The 19,576-nt window shown below is 41.2% G+C and overlaps 1 protein-coding gene across 19 annotated transcripts in view; it reads right to left on the bottom strand.

Annotated features, from left to right (window-relative positions):
* The window catches only part of LOC122565203 (receptor-type tyrosine-protein phosphatase S-like), a 479,330-nt gene that overhangs the window by 142,625 nt on the left and 317,129 nt on the right, over positions 1–19,576 (bottom strand). For 15 of the 19 annotated variants that reach the window (XM_087976126.1, XM_087976133.1, XM_087976129.1 and 12 more), the window contains 3 exons: positions 15,740–15,873; positions 10,731–10,875; positions 459–764 (listed from right to left, as the gene is read on the bottom strand). In XM_087976126.1, coding sequence (XP_087832252.1) covers positions 459–764; positions 10,731–10,875; positions 15,740–15,873 — 585 coding nt within the window. The remainder of the gene's footprint in view (positions 1–458; positions 765–10,730; positions 10,876–15,739; positions 15,874–19,576) is intronic. The other 4 variants (XM_087976140.1, XM_087976142.1, XM_087976141.1 and 1 more) reach the window with 1 other exon arrangement.

Raw genomic sequence — 19,576 nt, 5'->3', positions numbered from 1 at the left:
TCGGGGCAGATGGCCCAATGCTCACACCATTTCGATCATTTTTCTCTTTCTATAAATGATGATGAATGTATATAAATAAAAGGCAACATGTGGAATACAGACTGTGAAACTACCCCAGAAAATGCACTTGAAAATATTTCCACGAGAAAAACAGGACAGACATTTTGGAACAGTTGACCTAGGTTGACTAAACAGACAGACTGCCCTTTCATGACAGGGTCAAGATGTTACTGAGAATAGTTCACTGTGATTTGATGAAAACATAAATGAGCAACAAGACTGATTTCCTTGATTGTGTCACCCTAATGGAAATTTGCCTCCTATTGATATTATGTGCACCTTGCTGGATTATTGTAGCAGTTCCATGCAAGGTACATGCATAATGAAGACTGGGTGACTTCTAGGACGATTGTAACATCAAACATTTAATGTTAGGTAGAATAGTTGCCTGAACTTACCATCTTCATCTGTGCGAATAAATATGGGAGCACTCTCTGGGCCTGGTCCAACCATCGTGTGTGCGACCACTGTCACTCGATACTCTGTCCATTTCGCCAAGCTCTCCAGTCGCATCTGTGTGGTCGTTGGTGGAATGTCGTTCACCTCGTGGAGCTGCTTGTCCTCTCCCTGCACCATTTGGTACCTGATACTGTACTTTGCCAGGTCGCCATTTTGACTCTCTGGCGGCGGTGGCCACCAACTTACCAGAATGCTGGTGGAACTGGGGCTGCTGCACTTTACATTTTGAGGAGGGGATGATGGTTCTATTGCAGGGAGGGGGTGCGGTAGAGGAAGGAGTTAAAAAACAATGGGAGGGAAGAGGGTAAAATACAATAATACAAAAAGAAAAATGATAAAAACGAAAGGAAAAGGTCCTCAAAAACTGAGATGAAACAGAAAAGAAAACAACGGAAGACTCTAAAGGAATTAAAAAACCTGGTATGATGCTTAAACAGAAGCAATTCTGACTTAAGAAGGATTCAAATCTTTAGAGTGATCAAAGCAAATGTTAAACAAATCTTATTTGAGTAAGAAATTGAGGTAGGAGTGCTAATGGGATGACTTCTGATTCAATTTTTTTGAACAAAGTTTCATTATAATTTAAATGCTCCCCCAAACACAATGGGCTGGTCGCTTCTGCACAACCTCACCGAACTGGGAAAGCAAGACAGTCTGGACGTCGGCCGCTCTGCTGAGTAACCACATCATTTTATATTGTTGCTTTATTTAATCTAATTGCTTTATTTCCTCCTTCCCCCCACCCCCCATTTTCTTCATCCAGCCACTCAATTCTCTCTATAAAATATTTCTACAAGTTGCTTCCAATATTAATATAGCTGAGAACAAATAATGACGCTAGAGGAGGTGTGTAGATTAGATTGACAGGAGAAGAACTGTACTGGAAATAGTTATATTTAATTTCAAATCATTGAATTACTGTGTTAATTTATTGAAAGATTTCAAAATATGGATATTGATTGACATTTAGACCTGCATGGCTGATAAACAATTGCTTTATTTTCAAAGGTTACGAAGGGTATTTCTTTTTGGTGAACAAGGGGAGACTGCCATTTCAACACTGGGTAGGCTATATCGAAACTAGAGGGTCCAGCAAGGGAGATTTCCTTTGTCTACATCCAGATGTTTTGGGTAGTTTGACTTCACTGAGTAGTGGAAGATTAAGTCAGAATGAACAAACTCTGCATAAGGAGCCTATTATTAATGGAAAAATGTGTGGATTTCTTTTTAATGGTTACGTACATCAATCCATCCTATTCTTTTGCACTTGCTCCATTTAAACCATTCAATGCAGGTGAGTAGACACAAGATTGTGCTCATCCCTAACATCTGCTTGCCTACTGTTGCAAAAAAGGACTCGTATCTCTCATTTTAAACTAAAGCTGGTGCCATTTGCCAAGCCTTTGTCCTGTGGCCATAAGAGGTCACTTACTGGGTGGAAATTGAGCACTTAATAGTTGACAGTGCGTTAAAGACATCTCACAGTGTAACACGATGGTTGGAGAAATGTTTATTTCCATCGCACCTTCAATATGTTTCTATTTGAAGAACTTCGTTCTCCGGAATGTATTTTGCCCGTATTAAAAGTATTCCAAATGTATTAAAGCACCTGTGTGGAACATGCTTTGTGGAGACGAGTTGAATTTTATTATACTTTGTGCAATTTTCTGTAAGTGGAAATGCTCTGTAAGATACTTAAAACAAATTTTACGTGTATAGTTTGGGAAAAAAATAAACAGAATGAGGAAGAAGGATCCAACCATAGTTATACAGAAACTAAGTTATTTTCACAGATCCCATTCATTTGTTTGAAGTGTGCCAGGATAGTCCCGAGTTAAATGAGTTCCTTTCCAGGATGCAGAAGGATCACATTATTGCACAGCCAAGCAGGCTGTGATAAAAGACCAAGAGATACAAGCTGGCTAAGGAGCACTGGTAAAAGCAACTGGGACACAAGTCACTCCTACCCGTGCAATATATGGCAATGGTACATGGCTTACTGAATAACCATCACATTGAGCTCTGAATCAATGATTTAATTGGTGCCAGTTTATGTATGTTATAGTTTAGGTATACAGCATTAACATGTACCAAGGCCCAGTAACTTAATAAAAAATAAACTGCTGTGTAACACAGTCAAAATAGATCCCCAAGGTATTTGATTCATGAGTCTGAGCAAATCTGTTAAAAATAATTTAGAATTTTGAGTTTTGGTTCTTGGAGATATTTAAGTACAAGATAATTGTAACAGCAAAGTCCTCAGACAAGGGAATAAAAAAGTAGAATTTCAAAGCACTGTTTGTCTATAAGTGATTTTCTGTCTTGTAGTCCCAAGGGATTGTAACACTTAATCTGAACCATCCTCCACTGTGGTGCAATTGCTACTTTTCAATGAGGTTGCTCAGACTAAGAGTGAGAAAGAACTTAGCACTTTTCCTCTGGGGGGTGGGGGAGCAACCCAATTAACCTCTCGCTTTGCGGGCAATTTCGTCTTCCCATTGGCCGATGGCACCACTGCCACCCTTCACGGACAGTGCTGTGTTCCGCAGGGTCATCTCAGCCTCCGTATAAGCTAGCCACGCCTGGACGTCCTCTTATTTACACCTGCTTGTCTCAATCATTTCTCCAATTAAATGCACTACTGGTTAACTGATCTCCTGCACACGATCCAATGCTTAACACTGGCAGTCTGCATACCCAGATAAAAAGAATCAAACTGAACAGTGATCCTCTTTGCTTGGGAACTCTGTCATGTATCAACGTTAATTACCGAATACTGACTATCAATTAAATGTCAGGAGATGAATCTAACACGGGTTATTATGTAAATATTCCAATCTGAACCCACTGTTCATTTTTGCAGCAACAACAGGCTCACTGGGTGGTTTCATGTCATTTGCTGCACTGACTAATTTGGAAGTAAAGGCAAGTATGCATTCAGTTGGTTCAGGCTAAAAGTACTATCCGAAGTCAAAGAGCAAGTGTAGTGATGGAGAAGCCCACAGTCAGACATGCCTTGCTTTATCCTTGAGGTTGTGGAGGGAAGAGACTGCGTTGAAAATCAAATTAATTCTAGAACAAACCAGGAATACCTCTTGTAATCCAGGTGGTTTGCGTTCATATTTTGAAACCAGTGCATGGGTGCTTTGAAATACAATTTGTAGTGTCCAATTTTCGGATAGAGAATGACGCTGAGACACTTTGTGAGGAAGATATATAAAAGGGAGGGCTGAGTGGTGTACTCACTCCAAGGACAAAATAAAAACAAAACAAGAAAAATAGACTCCACAAAATACTCCAGGACTTCCTGGAGCCATGCACAGAAAAAGAAAATAACTTAACACATAAAGAAATTAAAGTCCAGCTTAAATTGAAGTATTTTCCAATGGTACGTACCTGACATTCCTTCAAGATCTTACACTAAAGACTTTCTTTGCATGCTCTCAAAGTCTTTTTAAACCTACCCTTTCTCTCCCAGCATATAACTGGCCAAACCTTAGTAAAGCAGACTAAGCATTCTAGACCTCAGGGATCAGCAGCTTCCACAAAACCCACATGGAATATTCCAGAATGCGTTCCTTTTGGAATGGACAGGCAAAGTGTTTCATCTTGAACCTATCAAAACTTAACTGGGTTTGCCTGAAACTTAAATTTGTTTTGTTCAAAGTCATGGATTTGAAATTTTGCCCAGTAGTGCTGAGGCATTTTCTCAATCACTGCTGGCTAGTTTGTGAATAACTGCTTAATAACTGGAGATCAGCATTGGCTAACATCTTGGAGCTGCCAAATAACTGCCTACTCACAGAAGTGATTTAGAAAAGTTAAACTAAGGGTAGTTGCGGATTTGTAAAAACCTATAATAACCAATATGGAGGAAGCTCATTTAAAATGAACAGAATTTCAATTTGTTAAATGACATTAGTGAAGACATGTTTGGTATGCTTGCCTTTATTGGTCAGTGCATTGCGTGTAGGAGTTGGGAGGTCATGTTGCAGCTGTACTGGGCATTGGTTAGGCTACTTTTGGAATACTGCTTTCAATTCTGGTCTCCTTCTATATGAAAGATGTGAAACTTGAAAGAGTGCAGAAAAGATTTACAATGATTTTGCTAGGGTTGGAGGATTGGAGCCATAGGGTGAGGCTGAATAGGCTGGGGTTATTTTCCCTGGAGTGTGAGATGTGACATTATAGAGGTTTATAAAATCATGAGGGGCATGGATAGGGTTATTAGCCAAAGTATTTTTCCCAGGGTAGGAAATCCAAAACTAAAGGGCATAAGTTGAAAGTGTGAGGGAAAAGATATAAAAGGAATATAAGGGTCAACTCTTTCATATAGAGAGTGCGGTGTGTATGGAAGGAGCTGCTAGAGGAAATGGTAGAGACTGGTACAATTACAACATTTAAAAGGCATCTGGATGGGGACATGAGTAGGAAGAGTTAAAGAGGAATATGGGCCAAATGCTGGCAAATGGGACGAGATTAATTTAGGACATTTGGTTGGCATGGACAAGTTGGACGCAAGGGTCTGTTTCTGTTTTGTACATCTCTACGACTCTATGACTTTATTCGCTGAGTACCTCATGGGGTAGACCAAGTTGGATACAATTTCCAATCATATGAATGTGTACCTCAGTATTTTACAGCACAGCAAACATTTCTGAATAAATATGCTTGTGTAAGAATCGAGGTGTGTCCTGATGATGCAACATTCTTTTATCTATTGTGAATATCAATTATTATTACAATATGTTATGATGAGAGCAAGATGGCAAAGGAATTGTGGATTTTCACCACTGTAATCTAAGAGTATCTAGTATATTCAATCTGATGGATACGATGTGGCATCACTGGTTAGGCAATGCAAGGAGTAGCTGATGGGATAGAATTGTCAATATAAAGTACTTGATAAGTTCAGCAGTTCAGACAGGATTTTCACTTCACTCTAGTGGAACAGGCCATGTGGGAGCAGAATGCTAACCCCTGTGATTTACTCATTCATCCATCAGCGTCAGGAGAATCTCAACAGGGTTTGATCTTACTGATTTTAACCATCTCTGAATGAGAAAATAGCCTGAAAAGACAGAGTAGCACACAGTAGCAGATGCCTGTTTCCAATAACTCTTCAATTGCAATGCAGATTATTGAGTAAAGTAGCCAATTTGGAGCAACCTCTCTCTGTTTTACATAAATGAAGCTGTTTCTGCTTCAGTTTCCTTCCGGCATGGCACTTTGATCGTCGGCATCCAATCATTTCACCTCATGGAACAAATCTACAGGTGACAATCAGATGGACAGTCCTGGCCACATAAACAAATTTCATTTCTTTGGAGTGGTTAACAATGGAGAACCTGGAGGTTTGAAACAGAAAAGCTTGGATATGTGAACAATGTACATTTCCTTACATATTCTGGGAGCAGTGGCAAACTTCATTTTGGATTGAGGAAGGTGGCGGAATAGAATTATAGAATCATTATGGTGTGGAACCAGGCCATTCCATTTCCCCACCCTGTTACTCTACATTTACACCTAACCTACATACCCCTGAGCACTATGGGCAATTTAGCATGGCCAACTCACCTAACCTGCGCATCTTTGGATTGTGGGAGAAAACTGGAGCACCCAGAGGAAACCCACGCAGCTATAAGGAGATTGTACAAACTCCACACAGACAGTTGCCCAAGGCTGGAATCAAAACTGGGTTATTGGCACTGTGAGGCAGCAGCGCTAACCACTGAGCCACCATGTTGCCCCATATTACAGAACACAAATAAATAATGAACTAATAATAGAGATAAGGAATGGGACTGATGCTTGCTATGGAAAGTTAAGAGCCAAATCTCCCCCTCTTCTTGCTTAAACCTGTGAATGAAGTAAATGTCTTGAAAGTGCAGATATGCCTGGCTCTTTTGATTTGGAAAACGTCCTCATTCATCAAGTATATTGGGGTAAGCTGAGAGAAATGTGGGTGGATAGGAACTGCCTAGAAGCAGCCTGTATCAGAGGATGTCACCTGTAAATCTGTTTCGACCATGACGAATATCAAAGGATGACTTTGACAGGCATTCACCACGTTCTGGCTGGTCTGCCTCCATCTGGACTCACCTGGTACTATTGATTAAGGGTGTGTGAAAATCCAAAACCTTCTTGTGACTTCTGCTGAAACTAGCTAAACCCAGGTCATAAACAGTAAAGTCCTTTCAGTACATAGAGTTAATTGTCAAAGTCCAATTTCTATACAATTGACTGAAGGCAAATTGGCACATTTTTAAATTTCAGTACTGAAAGGGTTACAGTTGGAAATATTCTTTTTAGTTTAATGGATTCCTTAAACCAACTTAATGTTTCATGACAGCTTCTTACTGCAGCAATTCTTATTTTGGTTGTCTATTCCTGTTCAATATGACCATTCTTCACTGGTCATTACATACATGTATACAATTGTCTATGTTTGTTCCTTACTTCTTCATACATATGCTTGTTTCTATAAGTACATGTCAATGAGTGTCTACATATCTGTATGTTCAGGTATTCAAACTCTCTCAGTTATTTTAAGTGACTTGTTTGACAGACCTCTGGGGAAATAAATCCAGACCTGTTGGTCCAGAGGTAGGGACATGACCACTGTGCCACAACAGCCTTCCAGACTTTTTCATTGAATTAGTGCCAAGTGCATTTACTGTTAGTCTGAGTGATGAAGAGTTTTAAACACCCAATCAATCAGTTTGGACCACGTCGCAGGAAGTGGACAAACTCTGCTTAATCAGAGTTGGATAATATTTTAAATATTTGTAAAGTCAAAGTATACACCCCTTCCTTCTGAAAAAATACAAAATTCCTCTTAGAGTGGATCAGTGAAGTTTTATGCAAGCTGACTCTTAATCTGAAAAGTCTCAGAATTAAAAGTATTCTTCATGTAATAAGCTAACACTCCCCAGGTCATGATAGGACAATCAGATTTACTTCAATATAAAAACTGAAAAAAGAAAAATCAAAAAAATGGACAAAGGTCACTAGGAGTTATTGGACAGCAGTGAGGAGCAGGGACACCAAATAACTTCTCCTCTTTCTGGTCCCAGAGAACTGAAGTATCCCCAACCTAGTTAACCAAGCACACATAAAATGTCACGGTCTGTATACTTCAGTTCATACCCTGAGCCAATATACATTCTCACATTCGGCCTATATGAAATTTCTGGCAATGCAAGAGAATATTTTACCTCATAGTACCATCGTATAATGCGGCCCCACAAGGAGACTTCCAGAGCAATGAGTTTTACTTTGGCCAATTTTGCACGGACCCTCATTAGACTTAGAAGAAACACCTATTAAATATTCAACCGAAGAAACTTCGGTGCTGGAATTATTTTGGAAAAGTCAGGGATGGGATAAATATGTTTCAACAGCCAGCCCTTGTGGCAATTACATCTGCTGCCAAGTGATATACCAAATAATAAAATGGAATGCAAGGTCAAGTGTGTCTTTGTGTTGATACACAGCCTTGTAGTTTCTTTGGTGAATGTCTCTCTGTTGGATGTGAAAGGCTTTTAGAAATAGGAAAATCACACAACAGTATATGGCTCTCTGCTTTTCTTTATGTATCTCAGTTTGTGTAAGAGAGAAAGTTGGGAAGAGAAATGTCTGGCACTTGGTTTGAACCTGTTTGTAACAAGAAACATATTTCCTCATTCTACGATGGGGCTGTTCTTGGAGCTGAGTGTAGTCACGTCTCCAACATCTGGATCATCACTTAATTGAAAGATCTTAGTTTGAAATTCCGAAATGGTCTAAATGATTTTGTGGTCATTTAAACAAGCCTGACTGCTCCTGTTCCAAGGGCTGTTGGTGCACTTACCTGTCATGGTAAAACCTGAACTCCAAATTGATCCACACCAGTAGAATTCAGGGAAAAAAAAATTATAGAAAACTTCAGTATTCAATGCTGACTTTTATTCTTGAACTAGTCCATGGTTCAACATGGGGTGAAATGATTGTGATGATGAGGTAAACAGTGATGTGATTTGGAAGTGATATGCAGCAGCAGGACGTGTACATTAGCCATACTTATTGGACTTTGTCAAAATTGTGATCAAATAATCACAGGATACACTTCATTTACAGTGGAATCCATTAAACTAAAAATGAACATTGGTTAAATTTCAATTAATTGTCTTTTTCTCCTTTAGTTCAATACAGTCCAGTCCTCTACAAAACATGTACTGGTGATCCACCAACTAGCAGATGCCTTAAGAACCCTACTAAGAAACAGTGATAAAATGTAAGCCATACTAGTTAAATCCTTACTTGGCGATTCTGTATGAGAGAATGCCAACCAGGGATGCTAGTTCCTTCCCTCTTCCTACCAACCCAGTTGAATGTTCATCATATATCTCACTCATTCAAGAATCACCTCATCCTTCTCACTGAGACCTCTGCCCAATCTGCCTTCCAAACGCAGCCCAGACACCCTCCAGTTGCTTTTGTGTGCTTCTCTTACATCTCCCCATATCCAACAAATGGAGGTAGACACTTCTTTCCCAGGTCCAAAAGAATATTCCATTCACCTCCCTCCCTCCTATAACAACCTGGAGAAACGTTCGCGCCTCCCTTTTCTCCCATACAAGGATTTGTTTTCTATTTCCTTAATCCAGGTGAGGTGTCTCTCATGTCTTGATCATCCCATGCCAGCTCTGAGTTGCTCCCGTGCACTCCTCCCGTACGGAGGAACTAACATTAATGTTTTTTTGACTCATTCTTACCCCAACTACATGAAGGGCCACTTTTGCATTTCAGTCCAACCCCATCAAAGGCAACTGCAATCTAACAGCACTATCTCTCACACTCACCACCCCCCTCCTCATAGCACCCAACATACGGACTGGCACCTAGGGGGCATTCTGCATTGCCAGTTAGGATCAGCTCACATTCCAGTCCCACGCCTTTGCACTGCCTGAAATCATCTCCAATGTCTTATATGATGAGTAGTCAAGTCCCCTAAGAAACCACGAGGAAGAAATGATCTCTAACTCATTGCCTTAAGAAACAATTATTATTCTGCTTGATCCAAAACCCAACTGGAAGTTGCTGAGCTGCTAACAACAGATACCAAAAATGAATCTCCTCAAACTGACACAGAGAAGAGGCTGCTGGGATTGCATGATGAGGTAAAGGCAAACATTCTTTTGGGGTATTTTCAGGAATTTAATTTACTGCTGAAACGTAACTTGAATTTTTTGCCACATAAATATGAATGGATTAAACCGGTACATTGTTGAAAAAAGGGAGCGTATTACTAATGACTGCATGATGCATGAAGAGACCATTAGTATTTACTTCACCATTCATTTACAGAATTATCTAAATGACACACAGTTCATTGCAATAAAGGGTGTTCACAAAAAATATCCTTGTTCAGTTAGAGACCTTGTTTACATAGTCAATAGTTCTGTGCTTTTGGAGAGTCAACCCTGCTCAGGGACACAGGACAAACAACTGAGATCTGCAGTTCATTAGCACTGCTGATTTTGCAAGTTGGATGAGGTTCCAGAGGGGAATGCATCCTGGTTCTGAAGGTCAAACAATTTCTGGAAAGCACTAGCATTACTCGCTCTGGATCTCCATTTTGTTTCAAATGATTCAATTCCACACAGAATAAAAACATTTGGAGAAAGTAGGATTGGTGGGAATGGATTTTTCTCCTCCATAAAGGTAAGAAATTTCAGTCTGCAACATTCAACTTTGATCGAATTTAATGTAACAATTCCCTTCGCACCATCCTTACAGCACAAATCTGTAATAGCAATCCAGATCCAAAACTTCCAAGCTATTTGGCTGAGCTTAGTAAAACATTGCCAAGGTATGGATAGGTTTGCTATCTGGACCAGTGCCCACTGTAATTTGGTTTGATTGTCTATATTGATTTTGCTAATGTATTCTCAATAGCAAAGCATTTGAAATAAGGAGTCATGGGTCCAATCTGTCTGAGTAGATTAAAAAAAAATCTACAAATTTAAAAACCTTAATTCAAATTTTAATTTTTAATTGAAAATATTTTTAAAAACAAAAGTTTACTCAGTTTTTTAAAAAAAATTGAATAGGTGTAAACAGTTGCCATGTCAATTTTTAACATGGCTGCTTGGCTTGTAGTTTACATAAAATCCCAGCATCCTTTGCTCTGATAGTATTCTAACAGATGAACATGGAATGAAACCTACTGGCCTGGAGGGTCCGTGCAGAGATCTGGGAGGTGAAGACACCAAGGCCATGTTCAGAGCGTGCAGCCAAACGGAAATAGTACAGAGTGTTCGGACGTAGCCCGGTCACACTGTATGCAGTGCTTGGCTGAAAGGTTATCACTTCCTGCGGAAAAGAGACATCCATATGCATTTGACATAAGAGTTGTTGACGCAACATTTCAAGATTAGATATTAGTTGATATCTTGTCATATTGTAGAGATATTCACCATGGAAACAGACTCTTGGGTCCAACTCATCCATGCCAACCAGATATCCCAAATGAATCGAGTTCCATTTACCAGCACCTGGCCCATATCCCTCTAAACCTTTGCTATTCATATATCCATTCAGATGCCTTTTAAATCTTGTAATTGTATCAGCCTCCCCCATGTCCTCTGGCAGCTCAATCCATACATGCACCACCCTCTGTATGAAAATGTTGCCCCTTAGGTCCTGTTTAAAACTTTCCCTTCTCACTTTAAACCTATTGATTCCCCGACCCTGAGGAATAGACTTTGGTTATTTACCCTATCCATGTCCCTCATGATTTTATAAACCGCTACAAGGTCACCCGTCCAGCCTATGACACTCCAGGAAAATAGCCACAGCCAATTCAACGTCACCCTATAGCTCAAACCCTCCAATACCAGCAAGATCATTGTAAGTCTTTTCTGAAACCTCTCAGGGTAGCATTACACTAAATAAAGAATAATTATTTAGCTGCTGAAGTGTATTGTGTAATCCTTTAAAGCCTGGTCAAATCTGATCAAAGTAGCAATCTTATTTTTATAATCAAAGCATATGATTGTTCGGATCATTTTCAGATATTCTCATTCTTTAGTCACTGAGATGTTATTAGTTGCTGTAGGTGGTTTTCTGTACACTACAAATAAGTGGCTTTCTCTCAATTATTAAATTTAAATGTAATGCTGTAGTGGACAAAATATGTTAGAATCATAGAATCACTACTGTGTGGAAGCAGTCCATTCAGCTCACAGAGGAGAAAGTGAGGTCTGCAGATGCTGGAGATCAGAGCTGAAAATGTGTTGCTAGAAAAGCGCAGTTGGTCAGGCAGCATCCAAGGAACAGGAGAATCGACGTTTCGGGCATAAGCCTGAAGAAGGGCTTATGCCCGAAACGTCGATTCTCCTGTTCCTTGGATTTTGCCTGACCTGCTGCACTTTTCCAGCAACACATTTTCAGCACTATCCGAGGAAACCGGAGTACCTGGAGGAAAGTCACATGGGCACGGGGAGAATGTGCAAATTCTACACAGACAGTCAGGTGGTACTAAACCCGAAAGGCCTGCTTCCACAGTGTAAGGATTCTATGATTCTATTGATTCTACTGTCGGGAGAAAACAGAACCACAGAGTTATGACCATACGAGATGTAAATAGATGACTTATTTTTTAACTGTGTTGCTTAGTTCTAGTCTTTCCCACAAAAAGAAATTTATTTTCACCATTCACTCTATTAAGTCCCTTCAGGATTTTATATTCTTCACTCCTCATTCTTCTAAACCCCAAATAATTCAGGGCTGGCCCATTTTCTCATAAAATACATCCTTCAACCCAGGAGAGAACATTCTCTGGACTCCTTTTAAAGATTTTACATCCTTTCTTAAATAAGGAGACCAAAACTGTTCACAATACTTCAGATGTGATCTTACTGATGATTTCAACATCTGTAACACAACATCCCTTCTTTTATGCTCTAAATGACAATAAATGACAACATTCCATTGACCATCTTAATTACTTCCTGTACCTGTAAACTAACTTTATATGAGTCAAGTACCAGAACATCCAAATCCCTCTGCACTACAGAGTTCTGCAATTTCTCTCCATTTAAGTAACATGTTGTTTTCCCAGACTTCCTTCCAAAGAGGACAAGTTCACATTTTCCAACATGTCGTCAACCTGCCAAACCTTTGCTGTTTCACTTAAGCTGTCTATATCCCTTTACTCTTTTCCAAAACTTACTTTCCTACCTACTTTTGTGTAATCAGCAAATTGAGCCACTATACATTTGCTCTCTTCATCCAGGTCATTGATATAGCCTGCAAATAGATGAGGGCTCAGCACAAATTCCTATAGTATACAAACACAAAAATGGCTCATTTGTGTATAATCTCTGACTGTTGTTAGCTAACCTGTCCTCCATCCATGTTATCCAGATGTTAGCCCCCATGCCATGAGGTCATATTTAGATGTGACACCTGGTCAAACGTCTTTTGGAAATCAAAGTGCATCGCATTGACGAGTTCTCGTTAATCACAAGACAGTGTGAACCCTGGTTCAGTACTATTCATCCAGGGGAAACACCCTCGCAGTATTTACACGGTCTAGTCCTCACGGATTTTTATATGCTTCAAAACAACTCTTGATCATTTTCCAAACCCCTGAAAATATAAACCCATTATCCAAGATTTCCCAAAATAAATCAACCCTCTCATTCCAGTCAACGCAGCAAAGTTTCATTGCAAACCCCAAAAGCAACAATACTGTAGCTTTCTTTAGATAGAGAGTCATAGAGACATACAGCACAGAAACAGACCCTTCATACCAACTCATATATGCCGACCAGATATCCCAACCCAATCTGGTCCCACCTGCCCAGCACCCGGCCCATATCCCTCCAAACCCTTCCTATTCATATACCCATCCAAATGCCTTTTAAATGTTGCAATTATACCAGCCTCCAGCACATCCTCTGGCAGCTCATTCCATACACGGGTGTGAAAAAGTTACCCCATAGGTCTCTTTTATATCTTTCCCCTCACACTCTAGACCCATGCCCTCCAGTTCTGGACTCCCCCACCCCAGGGAAAAGACTTTGCCTATTTAGCCTATCGATGCCCCTCATAATTTTGTAAACCTCTGTGAGGTCACCCCTCAGCCTCCGATGCTCCAGGGAAAACAGCCCCAGCCTGTTCAGCCTCTCCCTGTAGCTCAAATCCTCCAACCCTGGCAACATCCTTGTAAATCTTTTCTGAACCCTTTCAAATTTCACAACATCTTTCCAATAGGAAGGAGACCAGAATTCCACACAATATTCCAACAGTGGCCTAACCAATGTCCTGTACAGCCGCAACATGACCTCCCAACTCCTGTACTCAATATTTTGACCAATAAAGGAAAGCATACCAAACGCCTTCTTCACTATCCTATCTACCTGCGATTCCACTTTCGAGGTGCTATGCACATGCACTCCAAGGTCTCTTTGTTCAGCAACACTCCCTAGGACCTTGCCATTAAGTGTATAAGTTCTGCTAAGATTTGCTTTCCCAAAGTGCAGCACCTCACATTTATCTGAATTAAACTCCATCTACCACTTCTCAGCCCATTGGCCCATCTGGTCCAGATCCTGTTGTAATCTGAGGTAACCCTCTTCGCTGTCCACTACACCTCCAATTTTTGTGTCATCTGCAAACTTACTAACTGTACCTCTTATGCTCACATCCAAATCATTTATGTAAATGACAAAAAGTAGAGGGCCCAGCACCGATCCTTGTGGCACTCCACTGGTCACAGGCCTCCAGTCTGAAAAACAACCCTCCACCACCACCCTCTGTCTTCTACTTTTGAGCCAGTTCTGTATCCAAATGACTAGTTCTCCATGCATTCGATGAGATCTAACCTTGCTAACCAATCTCCCATGGGGAACCTTGTCAAATGCTTTACTGAAGTCCATATAGATCAAGTGTATAAGCCTTGCTAAGATTTGCTTTCCCAAAATGCAGCACCTTGCAGATATGAAGACCAAATACTAGGTGTGGCCTCATCGAGGCTCTGTCTGATTGCAGAAGGGTTTCCTTACTCTTGCAATTTAACTCCACTGCACTACTCTCTCTGAACACCAACACTGATAGTCTCTCACCGTTTAAAAGATATTCAGTATTTCTCTTCCTCCTCCAAAAGTGAATCATCTCATATCCTCCAGTTACGTTCCATCTGCCAACTTGTTGCCCAATCACCAGAACCTGCCCACATTTCTCTTGGGCTGAATATTTTAATTCAGAGGGTGGCAGGGGATGGTACCTGGGGGTGGGCAAAGCCGTAATCTCTCTCTTCCAGATAATGTGTGGGTCTGCAGCCATGGTCTCACGGACAGGCAATCTCCATTCAGGCTGAAGCTGGATCAGGGTGCAGTCACAATGACCTGTCTATCACCAGCAGGTAGCCAATGGGGCTATTTAACTTGCCCGCCATGACACATTCCATCTGGAATTTTGCAGACTGGAGCTGAAGTCGGGATGATAAATTGTGGTGAAGTCCTGGCAGAATATCAATGGGGCCATCAGTGCCTCAGTGAATTTAATGCCCTCCTCCCCAGCCCCTTTTGCCAGAGGCCCACAGGCCTCCCTTTCTGACAACCTGACAGCTGCCACAACTTTTTAAAAAACTTTTAACCTTTCGAAGTTTCTTCTTTAGTCCCCTATCTAGGCAGTCTCCACTGTTGGCATTGGGCTAGTTTACTGTAGAGTGCTGGAAGCTATTCTATCAGGCCTGGTTAAGTCCCAGTCTCCTTGAAAACTGCCTTGTGGGTACTGACACTGACATTTTGCGAATTCTTCATCAGGGTTTCCTCTGTATCGTGGGGTCGGGACACAGTAACTAAACTTCAACCCTTTCTGTCCTCTTCACTGCTTACATTCACATCGAGCTTTGTATCATTAGCAAATCTAGATAAGTTAAACTCAGTCCCTTACCTGAGTCACTAACATCTTTCATAAATAGCTGAGGGCCCAGGATCAATGCTTATGGCGTCTCACTAATAAGAACCTACCAAGCTGAAAATTGCCCATTTATTCCTGTTCAGTTTTCTATCCTTCAACCCATTTTCTACTCACACTAATAGATCAGCCTTCCCAACTCTATGAGTCTTGTGCAACATTTCTTAAGAAATGCAATGCAGACAGTTGAAAATGGGATTTAGACCAAATGAGTATTTCAGCCTGCTGCTAAATTGGATCACTTTCTTACCTCCTTTCCTAGCTCTTCATCACGATAGTAAAGCTCATAGCTGATGATTTTCTCCTCTCTGGGTGCAGTCCATTGCAACTCAATACTGGTTTCAGACTTAGGAGTAGCTTTGAAGTTAATTGGTTGGCCAGGAACTGAAAGAGGAGACAAAAAATATTGAAGTCAACCAACAAAAGGTACTTATTCTAGATCTTCTGGCTCTATGCTGTATCAGGTGCATACAACCAAAAAGATGTACTTTGGTATTGGGACATAGGCATTCATTTTCAAACATTCAAATCCCAAAATGCAAACTTTCTTTCTTTAAAGCTTGACAAATCTGAATTGCTGGAAGAACATTAGAAAGTGGTATTTATACATTGACACCTGTTTTTAGCTTTTCTCTGATCGTTTTGTTCAATGGGCTGGTGGGACACTGCCCAAATGCAGCCATTTTAAATATAAAGTGGCATGAAGGAGAACAAAGCATCCAGGAAACATCAATTTCTCAATTTGATTTGTAAGCGAGAAAGGTACATAAATACCAGCTCACATTTACGAACATTCATTTCAAAGTTGAAGAAGTGCACTGGCATAGGGGTCAATGGAGTGGTTCAATGCACCTTTTTATTTGCTAACATTATGTACGAGTAAACTAATGAGACGCAATGGGTGGCAGCCATTCAGTACAATAATCACAGTCTCAGAGTTGCATATCGAGGTAGTTTAGTCAATTCTCAGTCTTCCATCTTACCTCATGCAAGATTAATGGCTGATTCAAACCTCAGCTTTAATGTACCTATTCCTGATTTACGTGGAGGAGCCCTCCAGACAGCGCTTCACCGATCAAGAGAATCTGCAGTTTATTTCACCGTGGATGGTATCAGAGGGTGGAATTTTTAAATTGCCTAAGTCTTAATTTTGGTGAATTTGCAAAGAGGGTTTCTCTTTGTGAGACCAACTGAGTTTTCTCACGCTATTTTCCCAGCCTTGCTTCATTAGCTATGGACCAATCCCCTATGACATCCATCTCATTGCATCCCCCACTCACTGTGGACAGAAGATTAGGGCACTGTCAGGACCTCCCAGGATTACTGGCACCAATGCTATTGTCTAAGTCTAAGCGCACAGTTCATTTTATTTGGCTGGAACATGTTGGTTAGAGGATAATTGGCACCTTGCGTGTGCAGTCACTGTCCACGGAGCACGCTCTGAGATGTCGGTGACCTATGTTCAAGACGGAGGTCCAGAGGAGCAAATGGCAAACTGGAGTCACCAGGTACCTGCTCTGACTTTCATGTCGGGAATTCTCACCTTGTTTCTATGTAGTGGATGGAAGCAACGAAACTACATATTGATGAGGTGAAATGGCATAAAAGCAAAGATCTTAATGCATGCTAATGGGACTGTTTGGCTCTTGACATCAGGAATCTTCTTAGTGCTGATCACCTTTCTCATTATTGGCCACATCGTTCAGTGACTGGGAAGGTGCCATCCACCGTGCTCACACATGAGGGGCATACTTTCCAATGCGAGTTCAGTGATAGCAATTAAGCCACAGAACACTTGCTGATTTTCTCTATTCACGCAGTCCTCGATTTTTCGCCTAACTCTTGCATAGGAGAAAGCGAAGACTGCAGATTCTGGAGATCAGAGTGTGGCAAAGGAGAAGTACATCAGGTGAGGCAGCATCCAAGGAGCAGGAGAATCAACGTTTCAGGCATAAGCCCTTCATCAGGAATGTTGGGGGGGAAGGGAGCTGAGAGATAAACAGAAGGGAGGGGGTGGGGGGTGGGGCTAATGTATCTGGGAAAGTGATAGGTAGATGCACAGGAGGGATGATAGTGATAGGTTGGAGGGGAGGGTGGAGAGGATAGGTGGGAAAAAGATGGACAGATAGTACGGTTCAAGAGGGTGGTGCCAAGTTGGAAGGTTGGATCTGGGATGAGGTTGGGGGGGGGAGGAGAGATTTGGAAACTGGTGGAGTCGATGTTGATGCCATGTGGTTGGAGGGTCATAAGGTGGAAGGTGAGGTGTTCTTCCTCCAGGTGTTGGGTGGCTAGGATTGTGCATTGGGAGGAGGCCCAGAACTTGCATGTCCTTGGCTCTCGCTCTCTGAAATGAGGAAAATGAAATTTTCGACAAGGCTTTTCATTCCCACCGCCCCTCCCCCGCCTCTACAATATGAAGGGCTTCTATTACTCCTGCTGTTGCTGCTTTTGTGATGAGGCAGTTATTTGTAACAGCAGTTTGCTACAGTATTGATTGCTCCTGATGGTATGGTTGTCAGATAATAGACAGCACCTGATTAGACTGTCAGACTGAACACACTGTGATGTGGGTCTGATCCAACTGACATGACACTAGACCTAACAGTTCAAATCTAGCCTAATGTTAAATGGTTTAAGATAGAAGGGCATTTATTAAGGAACAATCCTGCACATGGTATAATAAATTCAAATTCTACAGCCACCATCCGAGAAAGTGCGCATTTTTAAAAACATTGACAACATACCTAGAGTATTTCACAAAAGGGCAGGCAGAACATTAAGATGATCTCATCACTATGTCTGTAATGATTATAACGAGGTCAGCCAGGTGGACCCCAAAGAATAGGAGCTCCCTGATTGGATCAGGTTAACAGTCTCAATCAGGGAGCCCTGGCTGACAGATATAAACAGAAGTGCCTGAGGTTCTGTCCTCTCTGAGAGTTGTCTCTGAGAAGCCAGACCAGTGTCAAGTACTGTGCATGTGTAAATAAAGGGTGACGGAATATCGGCCTCTGTGGAGTTGTTTTAATATCTGGTGGACATAAAATGTTTTCATAGACATTGTCCTGTTGCCCACTACCAAGGCAACAGCATGTATTGATCCAAGGATGTGCTGGAACTTATAGTCTTCACTATAATTGGGTTCTTATCTGGCACCTTTCCCCAAGTCTGCTACAAAACATGTTGCAATGTGATACTGGAGCCAGGAGTCAGCCACCTACAGATGGAGCTGTTGTAGAAAACTTCTCACAAATGTTACTGAAAGGAGATAAACTTGTCACTTCAGAATGGTGCTGCACTTGACCCAGATACATTGGAGTTGGTAGACTGCAACTTTTTCACTTCCTGCTGTGATTATACATCTGAAGAAATTTACATCTGAATGTATTTTGACAAAAGAATATGAATATTTTGATAGTTCCCAACCCCTGCCTGAGAAAACATGACAATTTAGCTGTGGTAACTGACCAATGTTATCCCCCCCATCCAGGACTGTGGAGGTCAAATAGAATCTCCCAGTCAGCTGTGAACAAGCAATCCATATAGGCCAAGGCTGGAATCTGAAAGCTCCTTAATGTTTACCATGCTGCTCACTAAATAAGCTTTAATAAACCATGAGGTGATATCTGTGCCACAATGAAAACCATTTCAAATCAGACCAACATCTAGTAGTTTTGATCTGGATTTGTACTGGAGGTGGCTGGTTAATACTGGTTAATTGGTTGGTCAGAAATCTGGCATCAGTAGTTTTCACGATTCTTCAACAAGGACTCAGGTTAGTCTGCACTTAATTTCAGATTATCACTTTGCATTATTGTACGTGATTTTACATAAAATCCACTTGAACACTATGGTCATCATCTCATTTGTGTTTTTCTTTCATTCTTAGACAGCTCCTGCCTCCAAACTCTCTACCCTCACAACTCTTAGCTTGCTTTACTCTCTGTCCTCCGTGAATACCCACTCTCACAGCCCGTCCTCTGAACGCACATGTTCACAGCTCCTGACCCCTTCCCCCAACTCCCTGTATTGGACAGCTCCTACACCCACCCTCACAACTCTCACTCTTCACCTCACAGCTGCTGTA

The sequence above is a fragment of the Chiloscyllium plagiosum genome, unplaced genomic scaffold (assembly GCF_037043375.1).
Source record: "Chiloscyllium plagiosum isolate Xiang-an unplaced genomic scaffold, Cpla_swu_hap1 HiC_scaffold_28, whole genome shotgun sequence".
Taxonomy (NCBI): domain Eukaryota; kingdom Metazoa; phylum Chordata; class Chondrichthyes; order Orectolobiformes; family Hemiscylliidae; genus Chiloscyllium; species Chiloscyllium plagiosum.
Note: the sequence above shows the minus strand (reverse complement) of the source record. Positions and strands in the feature narration are given on the sequence as shown.